General features: G+C 43.2%; 1 protein-coding gene across 8 annotated transcripts in view; it reads right to left on the bottom strand.

The window, feature by feature from the left end:
• The window catches only part of CNST (consortin, connexin sorting protein), a 116,449-nt gene that overhangs the window by 19,619 nt on the left and 71,051 nt on the right, over nucleotides 1–25,779 (bottom strand). For 7 of the 8 annotated variants that reach the window (XR_007721716.1, XM_050771618.1, XM_050771636.1 and 4 more), the window contains 6 exons: nucleotides 18,708–18,738; nucleotides 16,546–16,632; nucleotides 15,669–15,783; nucleotides 7,336–7,357; nucleotides 7,069–7,165; nucleotides 1,429–2,327 (listed from right to left, as the gene is read on the bottom strand). Coding sequence is in view for 7 of the 8 variants with exons in the window: in XM_050771618.1 (XP_050627575.1) it covers nucleotides 1,429–2,327; nucleotides 7,069–7,165; nucleotides 7,336–7,357; nucleotides 15,669–15,783; nucleotides 16,546–16,632; nucleotides 18,708–18,738 (1,251 nt within the window). In the remaining variant the exon portion in view is untranslated. Of the gene's footprint in view, nucleotides 1–1,428; nucleotides 2,328–7,068; nucleotides 7,166–7,335; nucleotides 7,358–15,668; nucleotides 15,784–16,545; nucleotides 16,633–18,707; nucleotides 18,739–18,878; nucleotides 25,120–25,779 lie in introns of those variants that run through there. The other variant, XM_050771676.1, reaches the window with a different exon arrangement.

The following is a 25,779-nucleotide window of genomic DNA, read 5'->3' as shown; positions in this document are numbered from 1 at the left end:
CTGAATATGGGTATAAGCTTTGTGTTGTTAACTTCCTGTACCAGAGATTTAGTTAAAATATACAGGAGAATGAATACCGGATTAAGTGCTTTACCATTAGCCCTAATTTTTTAAAAAACTATTTTTAACATTGTGGAAAAATATATATCACATGAAACTGCCCTTAACTCTTGGTGAGTATACAATTCAGCAGCATTCATTACAATCAAAACGTGCACCATCACCACCATCTATTGCCAACATTTTTCATCGCCCCAAATGGAAACTCTGTGCCCATTAAGCAATATTAAATAATTTCGTTAAGCAAAAAATAAAAAAAAAAAAACCAATAGTCTGTAGAGAATTAACCGCAAATGGCAACCAAGCTGTCTGGTTAAAATAAGAGAATGAACAGTAAGCCAAGTGCTTTACTATTCTATCTAATTTTAGCAAGAAAAAAATTAAAAAGAAAAGTCATTGTTTATAGAGAATTGACTATAAATGGCAATAAAGGGAGCTAGTAATATAACAGTTATAATTACCTTAGAAAGCTTTTCACAGTCTTCTATTTTCACATATATTTTATTGTCTACTTTGGCTTTGTTACTTTTTCATTTTCCCCCTTATTTTTTTTTTCCAATGATAATGCTGATTCAGAATACAATGAGTAGAAATGGGACTTAAAAGTGAACTTGGGGGTAAAAATGGTGAAGAAAAGGAAAGGCAGCTCGTATTCAAATTTTCAGAGAAGAAAACAGGCTTACAGAGGTAAAAAGTAACTCCAAGAAGCTGTTAACTAACTGGTGGGATTGTACTGGAACTAAGGCAATCAAATTCTGCTCTACCATCCAGGCCACCTTGGTGAGGGTGCTATAGTTTGGATATGGCTTTTATCTTTTCTTTTTCCAAACTTTGAAAAATGGTCATTTTTCCTTAATCTTTTTTTTCAACTTAATATAAGGTTAAAAATTAATCCAGTATCTCTTCCATTTTAAAACGTTCCGTCCATTCTTTAGACTGTTTTAAAAGATTTTAAAAATATATTAACAAGAGGAGGAAACAGTAAGTACATATCATATTTTATCTGCTAGATGTATGAGAAGAAAAATGAGACTTCCTTATTAGAATGTGACTATTCTTGTCTTGATTCCAATTTCTGGAACTGCCACGTATCAGTCAGGACTATAAAAAATGGATATATACGATAAGGCTCACTCTAGCTGGAAGCATGCAATAGAACATCTTGTAGTATGAACATTATAATGATTAAAAGTCATTTTATTCAATACACACAAATGTAAAAACTACTAATAATTAAAAGCCTATGTGAACCAGAATTTTCCCTCATGTTTGAGACAAGAGAAAACTTACAAAAACAAGGCAATATTTAATACATATATGTTTTTTAAATGCCATTTTACTTTTAATTGTACTTCATCTCTGATTTACCTCTGCAATCTCTATCCTTTTGGCAAGATCATCAAGAGAAAGACAGCTCTCATCAGGAGGCAGATTCTCCTGCAAACTATAGGATGCTTCTTCAGGAGAGAGATCTTGAAGGAGATCAGAGTCGTCGTCTTGGTTATCTTCGTAGGAAAGGGAATCTTCAGTATCTTTTAAACATCCTTCTAAAAGGCTGTTCAAATAGTCTTCTGTTTCTCTGTTGAGTTGCTCATCTTTCTCTCCCTTTTCCTCTGGGGCCATACACACCTCTGGAAGCAGTGTGCCTAGGTCAGATATTTGATTATTTCCACAGAGCACATTCTCAGAGCCGTGTGAGTCAGCCAGCGCCTGTGGTGATTTTCCATCACTGTCCGTAAGATCAGGCTGCTGCAGCTCATTTAATTCATTGTTCGCAAGTTGGTCTGTGGGCAACGCCTCAGAAGCATCCCGAAGTGGCAAACGGAGTTCTTTTCTCTGAGCCTGTGAATATTTACCCTCAGAAATCAATGCAGGAGGTATACGGTCACAGCCTGGTAAAATCAATGTCTCCGTCGCTGACTCGCTGGAAGGCAACACTTTAGGGTCTTCAGCAATGCCCTCTATTCTGGCCACATCCTGGCAGGCCTCCGTCTGAGCCAGCTGCAAGCCACTGTCATCCTCACAAGCATCCTCAGAAGAGTCTGGCCCAGACGGGCTCCCTGCTGTCTCGGAGGACTGGGTGTGGAGCGGTAACGTGGCTTCAGTGCGGCAGAGCAGCTCCTCCGTGTGGTCCTTTCCTGCAGTTACCGAAAGGCTTGGGGCATCCGCCTGCTGGTCCATCTGACGACAGCAGGGACTGCTCCCCACGGGCTCCTCTTTACGTTGGCTGTCTTTATCTGGCTCTGTGCCAAGACAAGTTTTACTCTCTAAAGATGAAGAAAAATAAATTGTTAAAAATTCAAAAACCACTTTGTATGGGAAGGAAAAGAAGGGACTTATGAATATGTGTAATACAACAATATTCTAACCCTTTCAAATGGAAATTCTATCTGTTGCATTATAGTGTCTTTAGGTAGAGGAAATACCTAAAATATTTAGTAAATAATCCTTATACAGAACAGGGATTATTCAAAAGCATGTGAATATGACTAAATCATTTAGTCCTCATTATAATCAAAAAAGTCATTTTCAAAGGTTTAAAAGCTATTCTGAACTTTATTAGCCTTTTACATTAAAATGAAATTAGAAAAATTATTTTCAGCACATTTAAGACATGGTGTATTGGGCCGGGTGCTGTGGTTCACGCCTGTAATCCCAGCACTTTGGGAGGCTGAGGTGGGCGGATCACCTGAGGTCGGGAGTTTGAAACCAGACTGACCAACATGGAGAAACCCCGTCTCTACTAAAAATACAAAATTAGCTGGGCGTGGCGGCATATGCCTGTAATCCCAGCTACTCAGGAGGCTGAGGCAGGAAAATTGCTTGAATCCGGGAGGCGGAGGTTGCGGTGAGCCGAGATCGCGCCATTGCACTCCAGCCTGGGCAACAAGAGCAAAACTGTCTTAAAAAACAACCAAACAAAGAAAAGTAGTATTGGTCTGGTTTACTAAGATAAAAGGAACAAAACTCAGTTCTGTTAAAATTTACAATTTGACCATAATACCACTAATAAATGTGTTTGCAAATTACTTGCAACTTTTTTTTGTTTGTTTGTTTGAGACAGAGTCTCACTCTCCCAGGCTGGAGTGCAGTGGCGCGATCTCGGCTCACTGCAAGCTCCGCCTCCCGGGTTCACGCCATTCTCCTGCCTCAGCCTCCCCAGTAGCTGGGACCACAGGCGCCCGCCACTACGCCTGGCTAATTTTTGGTATTTTTAGTAGAGATGGGGTTTCACCGTGTTGGCCAGGATGGTTTCAACCTCCTGACCTCCTGATCCACCCGCCTCGGCCTCCCAAAGTGCTGGGATTACAGGCCTGAGCCATCGCGCCCGGCCTACTTGCAACTTCTTAAAGGGAGGTAGCAAAGGGTAGCAATAAAAAGGATACGTTTTTGCAACAAGTAGAAATGGGTTTGAATTTTGACATCTCTTTCAATTTCTACTTTAAGTAAAACCAACTTATTTTTCTTTCACTTTAAAATGAAACAGTTAAAAACCTCCGTGTGAATAATGAAGGAGCAGTGCATGGATGGGTAGAAAACAGAGAAGCTTGCTCATTCTCGCTTTATTGGTACACTTAGCATTCGTAACTATTTTAGAAGTTTTAACCTTTTAATACTAATATGCTGTTTAACTTAAATAAATGATCCAAATGTGAAAATAAAAGAGAAAACATGATGATAATTTTATTCCATTTGTTTATTTACTGATACTTTTTCTTTTTTTTTTTCTTTCCTTTTCACCCTGGACTCCAAAAACATATTGATACTTTACTACTAATTACCAACTGACAATTGAGGCCCACACCATGTCAAGCAAAAGGCATTCCTGAAACGTCGGCTTCAGATTTCAGAGCATCTGGTGCTGAGGCTGCCACCTCAACTCCAGGTTGCTGAGAGGCAGCTATTCAGTAGAGTTCATAGCACCTCCCCTGACAACCTGACTCAAATTATCAGATGCGGATCAGCAGAAGGAAGAAGTGGTCACCTTTGGGAGAACACAGCCTTCCTTCTCTCTCCCCACCCCAAAGAATCACTCTAAGTTTGTGAGGCTGCAAGAAAACACAGGCACATTTCACTTTCCTTTGGTTGTCTGCTTTGCCACTGGGCTTGCTGGTCTGCCCCTCCCTCTGTTAAATGGGGGAAGGTTAGAGCAGTGAGGGCCACAGCCAAGGGGAAAGGGGGCCAAGCCGCTCCTCCATGATTCCAGGTACCCAAAGGTTCAGAAGATGTCCCTCGAAACATGTCCACAGGATTCAGAGACTAAATGAGACTGGGAACCACAGTCCCACAGGCACTGTGAAAGCACAGGGCAGAGAGAACCCCCACATCAGAGGAATGGGGTGCGTTGCTTCCAGCTGAGGGTCAGTTACCTAAAGGCTGCAAATATCTAGGGGAGCAGCTTGGGGGTAACCTCCTCCGTAGCTGCTCCTGCTGGAGCCACCACACGACCTGGGTTCAGTCATAAACACCAATCCAGTGAACTCCAACCAGGAGCAGACTGTGTTCCCAGCCCTGGCAACTGGAGGGCGGAGAAGAGCTTTGAGTACAATGAGATTTAAGTGTGAAAATCAAGTTCAGGATTGAATAGGGCTAAGCTCTAAATAATCAAAATGAGACTATTTAATAGCTTATTAGTAAGTGACTGAAAAGGTACAGAATCAGTCTGAGGTGCCATTTTATGAGTTGGAGGTGAGGTGGTGGACGGCCGCTATGTCACGAAGTACAACCGCTTAAAGTATCGTATCTAATGAACTGAGATATCACTTAAGTGATAAGCAATAAAGACAATCTATGGGTACAATGTTTTATTTACAAAATAACCTGAAAATGGTTGCTTCATCCCATTATTTAGAAATACTACAGAAAATATGGGGAAAAAAACTCCACCATAATTTTGGAAAAGCCAAGATTTCCAAACTACATTCGGAGAGTCACCCACATTGTCGACATTTCTCTTTAAAACATTGTTTGGTGAAACTTGGGCAACATTTCTTTCCCGAGAATTCAGTCCATACTCCCTCACAGGGTTATTCCTGGGACATCTGGATTGTTGAAGCCTTTGATAAGCCATACAATGCACTTAGCAGAAGCAGGCTGCATTCAATTAGAAATGGGAAGACCTGGCCAGGCGTGGTGGCTCACGCCTGTAATCCCAGCACTTTGGGAGGCTGAGGTGGGTGGATCATGAGGTCAGGAGATCGAGACCATCCTGGCTAACACGGTGAAACCCCATCTCTACTAAAAATACAAAAAATTAGCCGGGCGTGGTGGCGGCGCCTGTAGTCCCAGCTACTCGGGAGGCTGAGGCAGGAGAATGACGTGAACCCGGGAGGCGGAGCTTGCAGTGAGCCGAGATTGCCCCACTGCACTCCAGCCTGGGCGACAGAGCAAGACTCCGTCTCAAAAAAAAAAAAAAAAAAAAAAAAAAAGAAATGGGAAGACCCAGGTTCTAGCTGTGAATCAAAGCACCAAGCAAGTGACTAAACTTGGTACCTCAGTTTCCCCATCTGTGCCACATGAATCAAAGCAGAGGCCAAGTTGAAGGAGGTGCTGGGCAGCAACCATGCTAAGTCAGTCTCGAGCTCAAATGCACAGCCTGTAATAGCACTTTTCTCAATGCACAGCCTGTAACAGCACTTTTCTCAATGTGCTCAACACAGACACACGCTCACACCCGCACTGGGCAGCTTTGTGGTATTTTTCCTCCTTTAAGATTGTTATGAAGCTCATTTTATGGTGATTTCTGATATAAAAATGACTAGAAAAGGAAAGACAGGAAGAACAGAGTCTAGCAGGACTGACCCAAGGCAACATCCCTAGCTTGTCTCAGAAGTGAAAAGGAGGTGAAGTAAGATTTGAAAGAATAAAAACATACTTTGTAAAGAGTAAAAGGCTGGCCGGGCATGGTGGCTCATGCCTGTAATTCCAGGACTTTGTGGGACCGCGGCGAGAGGACCGCTTGAGCTCAGGACTTCCAGACCAGCCTGAGTAACACAGTGAGACCTCCATATCCACAAAAATGTTTAAAAATTAACTGGATGCCGTGGTGTGTGCCTGCCTCTCAGGTACTGGGGAGGCTGAGGCAGGAGGATTACTTGAGCCCAGGAGCTCGCTGCAGTAAGCCGTGATGGTGCCACTGCACTCCAGCCTGGGCAACAGTGTGAGACCCTGTCTCAAAAAAAAGGGGGGGAGGGCAAAAGGCTAATCATGACATCATCATCATCATCATCATCATCACATCACTTCAGGGCAACTCGTCCAAAACACCTGACACTTCCTCTTCAGTATCAGGGCTCTCAGGCCCAGTAACATAAAACCTGGAAATATACATTAATAGTAAAATTAGATGTCAAGGGGAAAAAACCCTAAAACATATTCATTTATTTTTATTTTCTAAAGCTTTTATAATGAGCAACATGCCAAACATTTAGAAGAAAGCCTCTTAAAATCTTCTGATATAAGGGCACAAGGTGGTAGGAAATCATCATCAATGCTTTAGAAATACATACACAAACTAAAGTATATCATATGTTAGTAAACAGAAAAGGGGAGAAATTAAATTGCTATGAATTATCAAGATACAGAGTTTTAAATATCTAAATTGACAGAACAAATTTCTGGTAAAGTGCATACAATAACTGTTGGTTTTTAAACAGAAAACAATGTATGTATGTACCAATGCCAGTTCTATTTCAGAGCATTTTGTACCATCTTTGCTTATTCTGTTAGATATATATATAAAACCACCTACTGAAAACATAAGAATTTTATGTTTTTATAAGAACTTAGATTTTATGGTATCTACTACCAGAAGTCTAAAATGTGGAGCTAAACAATATAAAAATTCTTGTTTTGCTATTTTTCTAGGAGAGGTATAGGTACAAAAATGTAAGTGCAAAAAAAAAAAAAAAGAAAAGATCCTTCACAGCAAATCAGAGGTAACACTTGTAAAATATCAGAGGAGGCAGGTATCTTTCCCGTTGCTCCCTAGCTTAAGTTAAAACATACCTGACTCTTTGGTGGCAGCTCCTCTTTCCTTTGGATCTTCAGACACTCGTAACTGCGTAGAGCATTTCCCTTCCTGGGACTTCTCCACAGCTGCTATCTAAAAAGTTTAAAACGAGAAAACCCAACTTTTGGGAAAACTGTTGTGTTAAACTAGGAAGCTGAAAATAACTTGGGAAAGGTTTCTTTATTTTCCAAAACAGTCCATACAACAGACATATGACACAAACATTTTTCCTAGAAATATTTTCAAAAGAAACAATTTCTTACCTTATGTTTGGATAAAAGAGGACTGTAGAAAAAAAGAAAGAAAAAAGAATTAAAAAAAAAAATTACAGCAGCAATACGCTTCCAAACAAATGTCACTGAAATGGCTATAAAAAAATACAGCTTCTCTGGATTCTAATATTAGCACAGAACATTTCCACGGCTGAAACATTACCACTGGCTCACATAGTTCAAAGTGCAGCTATATCATGTGTTAATCTCCTTAGATGGCCAATTAAACTGGAAACCCCCAAAGAAGCTACCAACGCTGCACTCCAAAAGAAAAAAAAAAAAAAAAGAATGCTAACCTTTTGCTAATAAAGACGATTTCACATACACATATTTAAAAAATTTCAGTTTATGTCATTTTAGTCTAAAATAGATTATGGTTGAAGATAATTTTGTTGGAATTCTCCATGGAAACAGATAAAAAGTATAAATATTAAACGTTAGGGAATACCCAAGATAACAGAATGTACATATCCATTAAAGGCACACACAAAAATGCTCATCGCCACTTTATTCATAATATTCACAAAACAAGAAACATCCCAAACGTCTACTAATGATAGAATGAATAAATTGCTGCATAGTCATCCAAGAAATCTGTACTGCAATAAAACAGAGCAAACCACTGTTACATGCAACAACATGGAACAAGACATACTGATGGGTGCAAGAATCTAGACATAAAAATCTATATTCTGCATGATCCCATTTATATACAATTACAGGACAGGCAAATATATTGTTATATAGAGTCCAGACAGTGGTTACTATTGGGGGTGGGTACGAAGTTGGCAGGTGCATGAGGGAGCCTTCTGAGGGGCTGGAATGTTCCGTATCTTGTACCTTGCTCAGACTGGTAGCCACATAGACATATGTTTATGCAAAAACTCATCAAGCTTGTACACTTGATGTATAACTTGAAAATATTTTTAAATATTCAAAAATTTAAGAGTAATGATATGGGGGGAATTATCTAAATTTTGAAGCATAAAGACACCATGCTGATGTCATGTTCAATAAATATTTGTGAGTTCTTTACCTGCTGCATGAACTACGTGACAATTACCTGGCACTGCCTCACTATTAACAAACAGAGCTTTAGTTTACTCTCATTGATTCTGAGAGAAGAGGAGAAAAAGTTATCCATAGAATGGAAAGTCTTTTAGCCTTTGTATGGAGAATTCATGTTCTAAATTCCAGAAATTTGCACTAGTTTAAACACTACTGTGTCCCTTTGTCCTCAGAAATCTGGATCTCTGAATAAGGATGTTTTTTTAAAAAGTAAGTGCCTTATTATTATTATTCTTTAGTTTAAAAAATCCAGCTCCTTGATACAATTCAAGCAACTGAAAATTACCTGGTAAACGCAGTTTTCCTTTCGCAAGATTTTGGTTAGATACTATATTCTATTAGCTTTCCAGCATCAGACTACTCTTAAAAATGTCATGTTTTTACTGCAACACAGAAACATTAGCGAGTAGAATCAAAAGCCCTAATACACAGTTCTGTCCATCTGAACTGCTCATCTCTTAATCAAAAACAGATCAAAATCAGAAGTTATATTTTAAAATATCTAATCAGAAGAATCTTTTGAACCTACATAAAGTTGACCTTTTATTGAGTTCAGGGTAAGAAACTCAACAAAAACTGAGAAAGGAACCTATAAATGAAAGATTCTCCCCGGGGCCTGAAAGCCTGGGGGGGGATGAATAACTCCTCCCTTCTCAGGCCCAGTCCCAAGGCCAAGGCCACTTGTGTGACAAGTGCTCGTCAGCGTCGGCAAGATAACAGAAGCAGGGAGAGGGCTGGCCGGAAGACACCTATCCCAGAGGACGGAGAGAGGCCATCCGGGTACCACGTAGCAGTTACATCAGACAGGGACACTTCCTGTTTACAGGAGACCATAAAACCCTGGCCCCTTCCTCACATGGGGCTGATGCCATTTTAGGCCTCAGCCCGTCTGCACCCAGGGGCTCATCAAAACAGCGTGTTGCTCCACACGGCCTTGTGCTGTTTGTTGGTGCAGTCTCGGGATTCGAACCAATACTAGAGCCTTGCACCTGATGCTGAAACCCGGGCCCTTGCTCACAACCTCTGTACCTTATTCCTAGAACTGTCCACTTTCCTTCAATATGTTGATGATACGCTCCTGTGTAGCCTCTCTCAAAAAGACTGCAACGGCCATACTATCTCTCTTTTCAATTTCCTGGCAGAGTGGGGGTATTGGGTCTCCCCTAAGAAAGCACAAATATGCACCCCTCAGTCACCTCCTTTGGCCTAGCTCTTACCCTGCAAACCTGAGGGCTCACACCGACCGCATATCCCTCCTCCAGTCCCTCCTACCTCCGCAAACTAAGCAAGAAATTCTCTTTTCTAGGACTAGTGGGGTATTTTAGGCTCTGGGTTCCCTCCTTCGCTCTACTTGCCAAACTGTTACACTAAGCTGCTAAAGGCCCTCTCCATGAGCCTTTAAACCCTGCACAGCCTACTACCCAACCCTTCCATCTACTCCAGAAGGCTCTCACCTCAGCCCCCGTCCTCACTCTCTCAGACCTCACCAAACCTTTCTCCCTCTATCTCAATGAACGGCGTGGAGTTACACTACGTGCTCTAACCCAGTCTAAGGGACTCGCCCTCCGATTGCTGCCTACCTCTCTAAACAGCTCGAAACCACAGTTCTCGGATGGCTTGCCTGTCTCCAAGCACTGGTGGCAGCTGCTGTCCTCACCTGTGAAAGTCTAAAACTATCCTTCATGCCAACCTAACAGTTTATTCAACCCATAACATCAAGATGTGCTAGCTCACCGCAGTGTACTGTCTCATGTCTGCCCCACGGCTCCTCCGACTGTACGCTCTATTCATAGAAACCCCCAAATCATCGGGCTAACCAGCTCCCATCTAAACCCGGCCATGCTCTTACCTGAAGCCACTACCTCCCAAGACCCTGCACACTTCTGTGGACACTGTTCAAACCTTTCTTACACCTTTTCCAAACCTCACAGATCAACCCCTTCCAGACGCCTCCTTTACTTGGTTTGCAGCTTGGCAGCTCCTTCCTACACCAAGGACGCCGACATGGCGGCTACGCTATAGTGTCACCCGCCCACACTAGTGAAGCCAATCCGCTCCCCTAGGCACCACCTCCCAAAAGGCTGAACTCATCGTCCTCACTCGAGCTCTCACTCTAGCAGCCGGGCAACAGATCAATGTATATTCAGATTCTCGTTATGTGTTCCACACAGCGCACTCACACTGGTCCATCTGGAAAGAAAGAGGTTTCCTAACTGCAAACAACACTCCTGTCATACACGGCTCTCCCATCAGCAAGCTCCTTCGGGCTGCCAGGTGCCCGCAGAAAGCTGCCATCATTCGCTGCAGAGGCCCCCAAACCCCAGGCGATCCTGTATCGGCTGGAAATGCGCTAGCAGATCCGGTGGCCAAACAAGGAGCCCCACAACCGTGCAAGGCCAGTTTCTGTGCCTGTCCTTGTTCTTTCCTCTTACTCCTCAGAAGAAAAGGAGTACTTCCCGGCCCAGAACCTCCAACAGCAAGGATCGTGGTACATCAAGGAGGGGGCTTCATTCTTCCTCACGCTCCAACAACGCCGATCCTCCAAAGCCTCCACAACTCTTTCCAGGTCAGCTACAAATCTCTCTTGCAACGTCTCCGCCCTATTCTCACTTGTCCTCACCTTCCCAGCCGTGTTTGAGAGATCACCCAGTCCTGCTCTATCTGCCACTCAGTGTCACCCCAGGGCTCCCTCTGGCCGCCGCCTTTCTCTAACCACCAAGCCCAGGGTGAAGAACCTGGGCAAGACTGGCAGGTAGATGCACTCACATGCCACCTGATAAACGGCTCCGCTACCTTCTAGTCTTTGTCTGTACTTTCTCCGGGTGGGTAGAAGCGTTCCCAACAACTTCAGAAGCTGCAAATGTCGTCATACAAACTCTCATGGTGCATATAATTCCCTGTTTCAGACTCCCAATATCCATCGAGTCGGATGATGGGCCTGCCTTCATCAGCCAAATTACCCAAGGCGTCTCTACATCCTTAGGAATGAAACGGGTTCTCCATACCCCTTACAGGCCTCAATCTTCAGGCAAAGTTGAAAAGGTCAGCTCTGTCCTTAAAGCCCAACTCACCAAGCTGGCTCTAGAAACCCGCCAGTCGTGGCCGAGAAATCTCCCTTTCGCCCTCATGAGACTTCGTGCAACACCAAAAGCACCCTCTTTTTATAGTTCCTTTGGAATCATGTATGGACGAGCTTTTGTCTCAGGGCCTCCACCCTTACCAGACTCTGAGCCACTCGGGAATTACCTCCCCTCCTTAATCCAGACAGACTTTCATTCATGAAGCAGCCAACGAGGCCACGCCTCTCCCTGCCGACACCTCTTGTCCTCTCAGCATAACTGTCTTGCAGGCACCGACGTGTTTATCAGCCAACCCGACCCTCACAAAAAGCTACAACCGAAGTGGACAGGCCCCTACACGGTAATACTCAGCACGCCAACAGCAGTGAGAGTCCAAGGACTCCCCGACTGAGTCCATCGTACCAGGGTCAAATTCACCCCCAAGGCTACTTCTTCCTCCAAAACATTAACAGATAAGTGGTTGTCCAGGCCAATTTCTCCTACCAAGCTGAAATTAACCAAAACATTTTCTTCTTCTTAAAACCAAAACACAAGGAAGACTAAACACCTGCTTCCAGATATGGCCTATATCTACCCAACCGGATGCTGTGCCTCACTTCCAACCAGAAGTCTTCATTCAGGAATATCCCTCACCATGATCCTTACACCATCAGCAGCCGCCCTGCTGTCCACAACAGCCCTTCAGAGCTGCTGTGGGCGCTATCAGTCTTTCCACCACGGAGGAAAGATGCGACAATCCTTCACTCAGCATACTCACGTCAACAGTCCTTCATCACCACACTCTTCACTCAGCATACTCACGTCAACAGTCCTTCATCACCACACTCTTCACTCAGCATACTCACGTCAACAGTCCTTCATCACCACACTCTTCACTCAGCATACTCATGTCAACAGTCCTTCATCACCATACTCATGTCAACAGTCCTTCATCACCACACTCTTCACTCAGCATACTCATGTCAACAGTCCTTCATCACCACACTCTTCACTCAGCATACTCACGTCAACAGTCCTTCATCACCACACTCTTCACTCAGCATACTCACGTCAACAGTCCTTCATCACCACACTCTTCACTCAGCATACTCATGTCAACAGTCCTTCATCACCACACTCTTCACTCAGCATACTCATGTCAACAGTCCTTCATCACCACACTCATGTCAACAGTCCTTCATCACCACACTGTTCACTCAGCATACTCACGTCAACAGTCCTTCATCACCACACTCTTCACTCAGCATACTCACATCAACAGTCCTTCATCACCACACTCTTCACTCAGCATACTCACATCAACAGTCCTTCATCACCACACTCTTCACTCAGCATACTCATGTCAACAGTCCTTCATCACCATACTCATGTCAACAGTCCTTCATCACCACACTCTTCACTCAGCATACTCACGTCAACAGTCCTTCATCACCATACTCATGTCAAGTCCTTCATCACCACACTCATGTCAACAGTCCTTCATCACCACACTCTTCACTCAGCATACTCACGTCAAGTCCTTCATCACCATACTCATGTCAACAGTCCTTCATCACCACACTCATGTCAACAGTCCTTCATCACCACACTCATGTCAACAGTCCTTCATCACCACACTCTTCACTCAGCATACTCACGTCAACAGTCCTTCATCACCACACTCTTCACTCAGCATACTCATGTCAACAGTCCTTCATCACCACACTCTTCACTCAGCATACTCACGTCAACAGTCCTTCATCACCATACTCATACAGAAAGATCCTGTTGGGGAACCTTAGTCGAGGAATGTGTTGAATCAGGAAAGAGTTATTATAAAGTAAAAAATCTAGGAGTATCTCGCAGTTGTAATGGGGCTATATGTCCAAAAGGGAAGCACTGGCTTTGTTTCACCAAAATTGGACAATGGGGAATAAACACTCAAGTGCTCGAGGACATAAAGAGAGAACAGACTACAGCCAAAGCAAAAGCCTCAAAACCAACAACTACCCCTGAAAATCACCCGTGGTACTTCCATCCCTCTATATAAAAACTACAAGCAGACGTATCCCTTCTCAAGCCAGAAAAAAACCTGTCTGTAGATCTAGGAAAGCGCATCTGGCTCATCACGAATGTGTCCAATCGCTGGGTGTGTGGGGGAGCTCGTACGAGTGAACAGTGGCTGTGGCACGGCACAGACATTCCCCCTTAATTACTAGCATTTCAAAACCCCAGCCTCACTTTCACTCCTCAGGAACGCCCGCAGTCCTGGACACCTACCAACCCAGTAAGAAGGATGGCGAGGGCCGGGCGCAGTGGCTTGCGCCTGTAATCTCAGCACTTTGGGAGGCTGAGACGGGTGGATCACGAGGTCAGAAGATCAAGACCATCTTGGCTAACACGGTGAAACCCCGTCTCTACTAAAAATACAAAAAAAATTAGCCGGGCATGGTGGCGGGCACCTGTAGTCCCAGCTATTCGGGAGGCTGAGGCAAGAGAATGGCATGAACCCGGGGGCGGAGCTTGCAGTGAGCCGAGATCGTGACACTGCACTCCAGCCTGGGCAACAGAGCAAGACTCCGTGCCAAAAAAAAAAAAAAAAAAAAAAAGGGATGGCGAGAACATCCCACAAGTGGACTGAGAAAACCCACCGCGCCCTAGGCGAAACCCCTGTCACCAAACCCTAACAGTCAACACCTCCACAGCTGAGTGGTGGCCAAGGTTACCCCCCGGAGCCTGGTCTCCTTCTAACTTAAGCTACCTCAACTGCGTCTCGTCGACAAAGGCCTGGAACTGTACAAACACCACTAACCCTTCGGCCGCACACCCCCGCCTAAGTGCACTATGCGACAATACCATGAACACCAGCCTACGATGGACTGCCCCTGATGGATTCTGTGGCTATGTGGAACCCAGGCTTACTCATGGCTACCTTATCACTGGCAAGGTACTTGCTGCCTAGCCACAATTAAACCCGGATTCCTTTTACTTCCAAAGCAGGCGGGCAATACCCTCAGAGTCCCTGTGTATGATAACCGGAGAAAAACAGTCCTTAAAGGTAGGAGGAAGCCAAAGGTGGCAAGAGGATGAGTGGCTTCCGAAACAGATTGCTGAATATTACAGTCCTGTCACCTGGGCTGAGGATGGTTCACAGGGTCATCCCATATACATGCTAAATAGAATAATCAGACCACAGGCTGCTCTAGAGACCATCACCAACCAAACCGCCTCAGCCCTGGAAATGCTCACGCAACAACAAAACCAAATGCACACGGCAATTTATCAACACAGGCTGGTACTAGACACTTACTAGCAGAAGAGGGTGGGGTCTGTGGTGAGTTTAGTATCTCCAATTGCTGTCTTAACATAGACGATAACGGAAAAGTGGTTCTAGAAATCGCCTCAAACATCGGAAAAGTAGCCCATGGACCAGTCCCAACCTGGAAGGGATGGGACCCGGCAAACCTTCTAGGGGGTGGTTCTCTAATTTAGGAGGATGTAAAACGCTGGTAGGGACGGACATCTTCACCACTGGGGTCCTCCTGTTTCTCCCCTGTGTTATCCCAGTGATAAAGCCATTAAAGCTCTTGTTGAAACCACAGTAAACCACCAGACGATCCAGACGATGCTCCTGCTACAACGGGACGGTGGATGCCAACCCGTCTCTCAAGAATCCCCAAAATTAAGTTTTCTCTTTTGTTTCTGAGGTGCCCACGCCACCCCCTATGTTATGCCTTTAGTAGTTAGGCCCAGTCCCAAGGCACAAGGCCACTTGCGCCAGCAGTGTGCGTTAGTGAGACAGCAGAAGCAGGAAGAGGGCTGGCGGGAAGACACGTATCCCTGAGGATGGAGAGAGGCCATCCGGGTACCACGTAGCAGTTACATCAGACAGGGACACTTCCTGTTTACAGGAGACCGTAAAACTCCGGCCCCATCCTCACGTGGTGCTGACGCCATCTTAGGCCTCAGCCCGTCTGCACCCACGTGCTCATTAAAACAGCGTGTTGCTCCACATGGCCTTGTGTCGTCTGTTGACGCGTTCCCCGGGTTTGAACCAATACCAGAGCTTTGCAATAATTATATTATGCCCATCTTAATGTCTCCAGTTGAAAACATTAAAGAAATGGATACTCAATGCTATAATGCTTCTTCAATATTCTACTCCAACTCACTCTAACGAAATTCTGATATACTTACTCTTGATGTGTTGCACAAATTTTAGTAAGCCGTTCAAAATCTTCACCATTAAATCCCTTTTCTGAATTCCTTAGAGGCGTGACTGTCTGTGGTTGCACAGTTTTCCATTTTGTTTCTAAATTTAAAGTATTTGTTAGTCACTGGCTCTTACAAAACATATTTAGGAGCAAAAAAAACAAAAACAGTTAACTAGCACCACTCATAAAGATTTGCCTGCAAAATTATCTTCTCTAACAACCCAACAGTTAGAAATAGCTAACTTATTACTTTTCAGTATAAGTAAATATCATCCTAGAGACGAAATGAGCCAGTAGGGCATGAAATGTGATTAGGAAAAATGCAAATAGTTGCAAGTCTTCTTTTCTTGGCATTGATATGAAGAGCAAAATACAAAGAAAAAAGTCTTCTCACAATAGAACAGACTTGTGGTAAAAATGCTATTTTCTTGGCCGGGCACGGTGGCTCACGCCTGTAATCCCAGGACTTTGGGGGGCCGAGGCGGGCGGATCACGAGGTCAGGAGATCGAGACCATGTGTGAAACCCTGTTTCTACTAAAAATACAAAAAATTAACCAGGCGCAGTCGTGGGCACCTGTAGTCCCAGCTACTCGGGAGGCTGAGGCAGGAGAATGGTGTAAACCCGGGAAGCAGAGCTTGCAGTGAGCTGAGATCGCGCCACTGTACTCCAGCCTGGGGGACAGAGGGAGACTCCATCTCAAAAAAAGAAAAAAAAAAAAGCTATTTTCTTTGCAACATTAACTTGTCTATGGAAACATCTATTTTCTGATTTATAAAATCAGGTCAAATATGTTAATTCTGTAGACAGTGACTTGTTGGATTACTGCTAATTCCACATGCCATGTTGGTCTGTACTTACCCCACTGTTCTTGAATGGCAGAAAGATTTGCAAGCAATTGCTCATGATACAATCGTTCTAGCTGAATGAATTTCATTGCTTTCTCATCTGAATAGAACATTTAAGGAAAAGAGAAATCCAGACTATTTACATTATTCCCCTATTTGAAGAACAATGTCCTAGAGATGTTGAGAAATTTGCAGCTTACTAAAACATGAGAGGACTCTAAATACTTTTAAATTTAAACATGTCTATAATAATGTTTCTCTTTTTTTTTTTCTCAAGATGGAGTCTTGCTCTGTCGCCCAGGCTAGAGTGCAGTGGCGCAATCTCAGTTCACTACAACCTCCACCTCCCAGGTTCAAGTGATTCTCCTGCCTCCACCTCCCGGGTAACTGAAACTACAGGTGCTCACCATGGCGCCTGGCTAATTTGTTTGTATTTTTAGTAGAGACAGGGTTTCACCATATTCGCCAGGCTAGTCTCGAACTCCTGACCTCCTGATCTGCCTGCCTCAGCCTCCCAAAGTGCTGCGATTACAGGCATGAGCCACTGCGTCCAGCTTTTTTTTTTTTTTGAGACAGAGTCTCCCTCTGTCACCCAGGCTGGAGTGCAGTGGTGCGATCTTGGTGTACTGCAACCTCCCCCTCCTGGATTCAAGTGATTCTCCTGCCTCAGCCTCCAGAATAGCTGGGATTACAGGCGTGCACCATCATGCCCAGCTAATTTTTGTATTTTTAGTCAAGATGGGGTTTCACCATGCTGGTCAGGCTGGTTTTGAACTCCTGACCTCAAGCAATCCGCCTGCCTCAGCCTCCCAAAGTGCTGGGATTACAGGTATGAGCCACCTCGCCCAGCCTAGTAATGTTTCTCGGTTTTGAAGCAGGTAAATTTTAATGTGGCATATTATGCAATAGCTACTTGGATTCCACACTATCAGCAAACAGAAACTAAAAGAAGGTTTTAATGCTCAAGGAAGGTCTGCTTGCAGAGTCAACCAAAAGTAATTTAAGGAAACAGGACCACATGGAATCCTGGAATCTACATGTTTCCTTTTTTATTTCTCTCCTTACTTTCTGTCAAGCACCTATGTGACTCTCTGGTCCAGTGTTTCTGTTCCAAGTCACCTTGATCCTTATTATTTCCCACTGAATGCTTTTCTCCCGCAAGACCAAAGGACCACAGGCCTAAACAATGACAGAGCAAAAACTTACATGGTCTTTTGTAAACACTGAATTAACTTGCCACAGTGATTTCCCTCATCATCATGTGATTCTACTTCTTTGTAAATGATCCTGTGAGCTTTCGCCTTCGCATTTGTGTCACACAGATCTGCCTCTTGTCAGGTCAGGATACGCTGTCCAACTGCCTACCTTCCCCTGGGCAATGCTCTAAATGCCGACCCAGAAAAAAGGAAGAGAAAAACTCACTGTTTCGCTTTTTGTCTTCATGATCACTCAGAAGTCCTCTCTCTCTCGCTTGCTACCAAGCTAGCTTTGAAATCTACTGCTTTTGGTCAAAATACACTCTTCAGCTAATGCCTTCTTCCAGCTGGCTGTCTTCTTGCCTGCTCTGTGTTGTAAAATGGGGGTCCCTTACAGCACTATCAGGGAGAAGGCAAGACTGGGCTGTCTAGGCCACAGGAAGACCTGTACCACTGTCGCCGTCACACAGGTGAACTCGGAAGGCAAAGGCGCTGTGGCTGAGCTGGTGGAAGCTATCAGAACCAATGACAACGACAGATACTATGAGATCTGCCGTCACTGGGGCGGCAATGTCCCCGGTCCCAAGTCTGTGGCTTGCATCGCCAAGCTCGAAAAGGCAAAGGCTAAAGAACTTGCCACTAAACTGGGTTAAATGTACACTGTTGAGTGTTCTGTACATAAAAATAATTAAAATAATACAACTTTTCTTTCGAAAAATAAATACAAATACTTACTTTAGTAAAATTAAGGCCCATTTATGAAGGTAAACTTTGGATGGTTCTAGGAAATTTTGTGGAGTGACAGAAATTTCCTACACGTTGCTTTCTGAGGTGGTTATGTGGGCACATACAACCGTCAAAACCACTGAAACCATATGATCTGTATATTCTATTACATGTAAAATATACTTCAATGAAAAAAAATGAATGGTTCTCTAAGAGTTCTAAAAATTTCTTCATGTAATTAAGAAAAGGATACAGTCCTCCTCCTGGAAATAGGACTCTGCTATCTGTTAAAAACAAAGAAAAAAACAGAGAAAATTAAATGAACACTTGGATGAGAAGACAAATTTGAAACAAATTAAGATCTTGAAATTCTAAATGTTTTTGATATCAAACTAAGAAAACTCTTTTTTTAAACTACATTCACCAGTTCAGAAGAAATCTGACTGTAGGCACAGGATGCAATTCTTAAGTTACTCATCTCACGCAAAGCAGAGACGTTCTTTGGTGTTTACATATCATTCTTCCTACTCTACTTCAAGTCAAAGCAAATTTCCCTGATTCATTAGTGTTTAGAACTCTAAAGAATGAGAAAAATGTTACAGACTTACAAAAATATAACACAAATGAAAAAACGATTGTTTATTGTAAATAAAAGGAGAAATATTCCTTTCAAATGCTGTGAAGCAAATAAATAAATAAAAAGTAGAAATATGTCAAGTCACGTGAGACCTCAACATCCTATTTATTTCATTCCTATTTCACAAACTACTGGCTGAGGATGTCACAGGACACTGACTTTTTGGTCTGGTCTGATATTTAAGAAAAGGCCAGGCCAAGCGCTAACAGTGCTGCACATGGTAAAGAACACTAGATAAAGAGTTCCGAGACTCAGGAGCTGGTCTCAGTTCAGGCTTGTCAGTTACCAGATTCATTCTAAGATATCTTTACACTTAAAGATTCTTTGATTCTAAAAACTTAGGGATATTTTTAGATCTTTATTTAGATATGACATTTATGAACAGATCACTAAAACTAAAAATATTCACTGAAATATTGCATAAACTCTGTATTTTTAAAACAGTTTCTAGCCGGGCACGGTGGCTCATGCCTGTAATCCCAGCACGTTGGGAGGCCGAGGCGGGTGGATCATCTGAGGTCAAGGGTTCAAGACCAGCCTGACCAACACAGTAAAACCCCATCTCTACTAAAAATACAAAAATTAGCCAGGCGTGGTGGCTCATGCCTATAATCCCAGTTAGTCTGGAGGCTAAGGCGGAAGAATTGCTTGAACCCGGGAGGCGGAGGTTGCAGTGAGCTGATATCGTGCCATTGCACTCCAGCCTGAGCAACAAGAGCAAAACTCCATCTCAAAAAAAGAAAAAACCCCCCCCCCAAAAAAAACCAAAACAACCAAAAAACAGTTTCCACAGATTGTCTCTAGTAAAAAAAAGGTATAACCTTTATACATCACGATCTCCATTTTCTAGGTAAACTGCCAAGGCAAAGAGTAATAAAGTACTTGTCAAAGCTATAAGCTAGCAATAAAAAGGAATGGTTTTTCCCAAATCCCCCAGGGGAAACAGCACACTTTTAAAGGAAAATATTTGCCTAGTTTAAATCCTACAAATGTGACATTTTTTCCATCAGCAATGTAGATGACTGACTCAATCATCTCTATAAATGTTTAGTTTTCAGTTAATACAAAGTTTGATTCCATATTTATGTTATATTAAGGATTTTGAAAGGGACAAACTGATTTTTAAGAACCTGGTTATCTTTTACCAGCTTATTTTTTTAATAATACATTTTAAAAGTAGTATGAACCAAGTCAAACTGCCAATCTTCAATCATTCCTTTAGCTTACAAAATGAGAATTTCATATAATGGTGTAACCAGCAGTGTGCTAATGTTTAACAGTCTCCAGAGTGCTGGGGAGAGCCCCGGCTTGCAGTGTTTGCTCATCTCAGTGGTGTCAATACTCCCACCATGGCCGATGTCAAGCTACCAATGTGATGGGCGTCACTAAACATGGTTCTCATATGTCAGTACTAGCAGGTTCCAGCATACCAGTGCGTTACACCTAACTGAAATCAATGATGACACTGCAATTACAGAGCCGGGCATGGCGGCTCATGCCTATAATCCCAGCACTTTGAGGCTGAAGCAGGCAGATCACTTGAGGTCAGAAGTTTGACATCAACTTGGCCGACATAGTGAAACCCTGTCTCTTCTAAAAACATGAAAATTAGCTGGGTGTGGTGGCGTGCACCTGTATTCCCAGCTACTTGGGAGATTGAGGCAGAAGAATCACTTGAACCTGGGAGGTAGAGGTTGCAGTGAGGCAAAATTGCGCCACTGCACTCCAGCCTGGGTGACACTGTGAAACTCTGTCTCAAAAAAACAAAGAAAAAAACATTTCAAGTACAAACTCCCAATGAAAACATCTATGGTATTACACAGTTTCCTTTCTATACATGGTATGAGATATAGTTTCAGGTTGCCCATTAAAATAAAATGTCTGGCCCTTCAAAGCCATTTTTCTTGTCTTTTTGCATCTGCACACAATTGGCACATGGTTATTTATCAATAGCTCTTATTTGAGGAGTTTTGATGGGGTCCATAACTATTATGTAACCAGATTTCTTGGCGCTGCAGAGATACAATGTTCAATTAGCTTGCAGGCTTCTGTAGCAGTTCTAATACCATAAAGTAACTGCAGAGAAGGTTATGAAACCAGTGCCTCAAAAGTAAAAAAGTAAAAGTAAAAGACATTTCCAGGTAAAAAGTCATCCTGAGAAATAAATACACAAAGTATTTCCCCTTTAAAAATCTCCCCCTTGCAAGTCTAGCAGGAAGAGAAGATGTACTTTTTTTGAAGCATATTTCTAAATCTGAAAGCTAGCCCAGTAGAGCAGAAAGAACATGGGGTTGGAGGTGAATGGCCTGTGTTTTAGTCCAAGCCCTGTCACTTACCAGCTGTGTGATCCCGGACATGTCATTTTGCATCTCAAGCCTCAACTTTCTTATCTCAAAACAGGGACAGTAATGCAGTTTTTACAGCTGCAGAGGTGTATAAAACAAGGCTGCCATAAGGATTGAAACAGAGATTGTGTTTGCTGCCCAGGTACAGGAAGCAAATTAAAATAAATAACTAAATACAAATTAAAAAAAAAAAAAGAAAGAAAGAGAGAATGTATATCTAGCATAATGCCCAGCACACTGCAGTAAGTGCTTAAAATGGTTTTTGAGTCTGATTCGGAATCAATTGCAAGGTGCAGAGTATAATCATGTGACAAAGTTGAAAACTGCTGGGAAGGCAACAGTTGTAAGGTGATCCTGGTTTTCCTTCTTTTACCAATCAGGAACCCGCTAAAAAAAGACACTGTGAAGGGCCATAGCCTCAATGTTTGTGTCCCCCTCACAAATTCATATTTTGAAACCAAGTTCCCAGGGGATAGTGTGAAGAAGGGGGTCTCCGGGAGGTGATTAGGTCATGGGGGCTCTGCCCACGTTCACTTACAAAAGAGGCTCAAGGGAGGGCCTGCGTTTCTATACGAACATCTCCCAAGCATATGACTTCAGTTAAACATTTAAAGCTAATCTGTAGTCATATTAACTAAGTCAGTGTAAAAAAGACCACTCATACCTAAGAACAAGAACTTTAAAACAGAATTTTTAAGAGTTCCACGAGCTCAAAATATAAGTATATGTCGTCGTATTTCCATTGGCCTTTAGCACATATTATTCTATATATTATATACCACTTTTTAAACCACAATTTTCCTAAAATTAGTTCTCACACTCGAATACCTTATTTCTGTTAATGGTACTACTATTCTCCCCAAACTGGATATCCTACAGTCATCTCTGATTTCTCCTTTATTCCTGTTTTACAATTGTGATGGTTAATACTGAGTGTCAACGTGATTGGATTGAAGGATACCAAGTATTGATCCTGGGTGTGTCTGTGAGGGTGCTGCCAAAAGAGACGAACATTTGAGTCAGTGGGCTGGGAAAAGCAGATCCCCCTTAATCTGGTGGGCACAATCTAATCAGCTGCCAGGGAATATAAAGCAGGCAGAAAAAGGTGAAAAAGAGAGACGGGCCTGGCCTCCCAGCCTATATCTTTCTCCCGTACTGGATGCTTCCTGCCCTCGACCATCGGACTCCAAGTTCTTCAGTTTTGGGACTTAGACCGGCTCTCTCTGTCCTCCTCAGCTTGCAGACAGCCTATTGTGGGACTTTGTGATCATGCCAGTTAATACTTAATAAACTCCCATTTATATATATAAATATATATAGGACATATATAAATATCCTATGAGCTCTGTCCCTCTAAGAGAACCCTAATACAACAATCTACACTAAGTCCCAGTTATCTTTCCTTCCAAAGATCTCAAATCCATCCCTCTCCATTTCCACTGTCACCACTTTAGCCTAGATGCTTTTATTACCTTATGCCGGAATTATGTCTTCTTTTAGTTCTTATTTTCATCCAAATTTTACATGTCTATGCTTTAAGGAGTCCAACAGTTCTACAAACAGGAAAATGACAGAAAAGCCTCTCCCCAGACTCTTGTGATCCACTCTAAACAGGACCGGTGACCCTCTCCTTCCTGGCATACAGCTGTCATCTTAAAATCTCCCTTCACTTAGATTCCCTTCACCTCCTTCCTGAGTAGGATTCCCAGTTTCCTGTATCTCACACCTTCCTGTTTCTTGGTTTACTCCCTTGTTTTGCTGGAGCACATCATCTAGTGGCTTCCTGAGAAAGAGTAGATAGGAGATACCAGAGGACCTGACGTAGGAAATCCTTGGTATATCTGAGGAGCTGTCAGAAGGCCAGTGAACCCGGAAAGGAGTGAGTTAAGGAGAATCTTAGTAATGAAGATCGAGGAGGCTAACAGGACCAGATCATGTAGGGCCTTGTAGGCCATGGTAAGGATTTTGGTTTTTATTCTAAATGAGAAGGGAAGCCATTGGAGGGCTTTCAACAGTGGAGTGACAAGATCTGACTTATGTTTCATCTGCATCACAGTGACTGTCATGGAGAGGGAAAGCACTAAGTGGAAGGGAGAGTGAAGGCAGAAAGGTCTCTAGAGTGAGAAATTTACTGCAAGAATCTGGATGAGATTTAATGGTGTCCTGTACTGAAATGGTAGTAGTGAAAGAGGGAAGAAGTAGTTCTGGGTATATTTTGAAGTAGATCTGCAGGATTTGCTGTTGGATTGGATTTGGATGCAGGGAAAAGTAAATAAAGTACGACTTCAAGGCATCTGGTCTCTGCAACTAGAGGGATGAAGTTGGCATTTAACAAGAGAGGTAAGACCAGGAAAGCAGTAGATATGGGAGAAAATCAAAGTTTGATTTTGTAAATCTTAAGTTTGAAATGCCCATGCGACATCTTGGGTAGCTGGTAGTTAAGTCTGGAGTTCAGAAAAGAAATAGGACAGGTCGGGCACAGTGGCTCACACCTGTAATCCCAGCACTTTGGGAGGCCGAGGCGGGCAGATCACCTGAGGTCAGGAGTTTGAGACCAGCCTGGCCAACACTGTGAAACCCCATCTCTGCTAAAAATACAAAAATTAGCCAGGTGTGGTGGCACGTGCCTGTAATCCCAGCTAGCTGGGGGGCTGAGACAGGAGAATCACTTGAACTCGGGAGGCGGAGGTTGTAGGGAGCCAAAATTGTACCACTCCAGCCTGGGCGACACAGTGAGACACCGTCTTAAAAAAAAAAAAAAAAAAAAAAAAAGACAAACCTACAGGGTTGGATGAAAACACCCAGCAAGTAAACTCAGAATGAGAAGAGAGTCAAGAACTGAACTCTGATGCATCCCAGTGTTTAAAAATTAGGGCTGGGCGCTGTGGCTCATGCCTGAAATTCCAGCACTTTGGGAGGCCAAGGTGGGAGGATCACGTGAGGCCAGAAATTCGAGACCAGCCTGGACAACACGGTGAAACCCTGTCTCCTGTCTCTACAAAAAAATTAGCTGGGCATGGTGGCGTGTGCCTGCAGTCCCCACCACTTGGGAAGCGGAGGCAGGAAGACTGCTTGAACCCGTGAGATGGAGGCTGCAGTGAGCCGTGACAGAGTGGGAAAAAAAAAAAAGGAAAATATGGGAACTCAGCAAATGAGCCACAGAAGGCATGGCCAGTGATGTAACAGGTAAAAGCCAAGAAAAGAGCTCCCAAAAGGCAAATAAGCAAAACGCTTCAAAACAGAGTATGTGATCAACTCGATGTTTCCAATAGCTCCAGTAAGATGAAAACTGAGGTCTGACCACTGGATTTAACAACATGGAGATCACTGGTGACTTTTACAATGCAATTTTGGGGGAGTGGTGGGAACAAAAGCCAGATTAGAATCACTTCAAGAGAGAATTGGGTATGGAATGTTACCTAAGTAAATTCTTGCCCAGAATGTTTAACCTCAATCAAATCTTAAAGAAATAATTAGGCTGGGTGCCGTGGCTCACACCTGTAATCCCAGCACTTTGGGAGGCCGAGGCTGGTGGATCATGAGGTCAAGAGATTGAGACCATCCTGGCTACCATGGTGAAACCCCATCTCTACTAAAAATACAAAAATCAGCTGGGCGTGGTGGCGCAGGCCTGTAGTCCCAGCTACTCAGGAGGCTGAGGCAGAAGAATTGCTTGAACCCAGGAGGTGGAGGTTGCAGTGGGCCAAGATCACGCCACTGCACTCCAGCCTGCGGACAGAGCAAGACTCCATGTCAAAAAAAAAAAAAAAAAAAAAAAAAGAAATAATTAGACAAATCCTGATTATGGGACATTCTACATGAATTCTTAAGACTGTTCATAAATGTCATTGTGAAAGAAAGAAAGACTGATACAGATAGAAAAGCAGGGAGCATTCTGGATTACAGGAGACTAATGAATACTGACAGTTGAATGCAATATGTCATCCCACACTGAATCCTGCATTGGGGGAAAACAGTTACACAGAACATTTGTGGAACTACTTGGGGATTGTATATTAAATAATTTTACTGCATCAGTGACTCATTTCTTGGGGTTGATAATGGCCTTGTATATTATATAGGAGAGTATCCTTCTTCTTGGGAGATTTATGTACAAATACTTAGGGGCGAAATGTCATAATGCAAATTACTTTCAAGTGTTTCAATGGAAAAAATACGTGTAAGTGCACAAGAGAAAGGGCAAGGGCAAAAAGGCTGGGCGCGGTGGCTCACGCCTGTAATCCCAGCACTTCGGGAGGCCGAGGCGGGTGGATCACCTGAGGTCAGGAGTTCAAGACCAGCCTGGCCAACATGAAGAAACCCCGTCTCTACTAAAAATACAA

Source organism: Macaca thibetana, chromosome 1, assembly GCF_024542745.1.
Source record: "Macaca thibetana thibetana isolate TM-01 chromosome 1, ASM2454274v1, whole genome shotgun sequence".
In the NCBI taxonomy this organism is placed as follows: domain Eukaryota; kingdom Metazoa; phylum Chordata; class Mammalia; order Primates; family Cercopithecidae; genus Macaca; species Macaca thibetana.
This window is presented reverse-complemented; position numbering and strand designations above follow the sequence as displayed.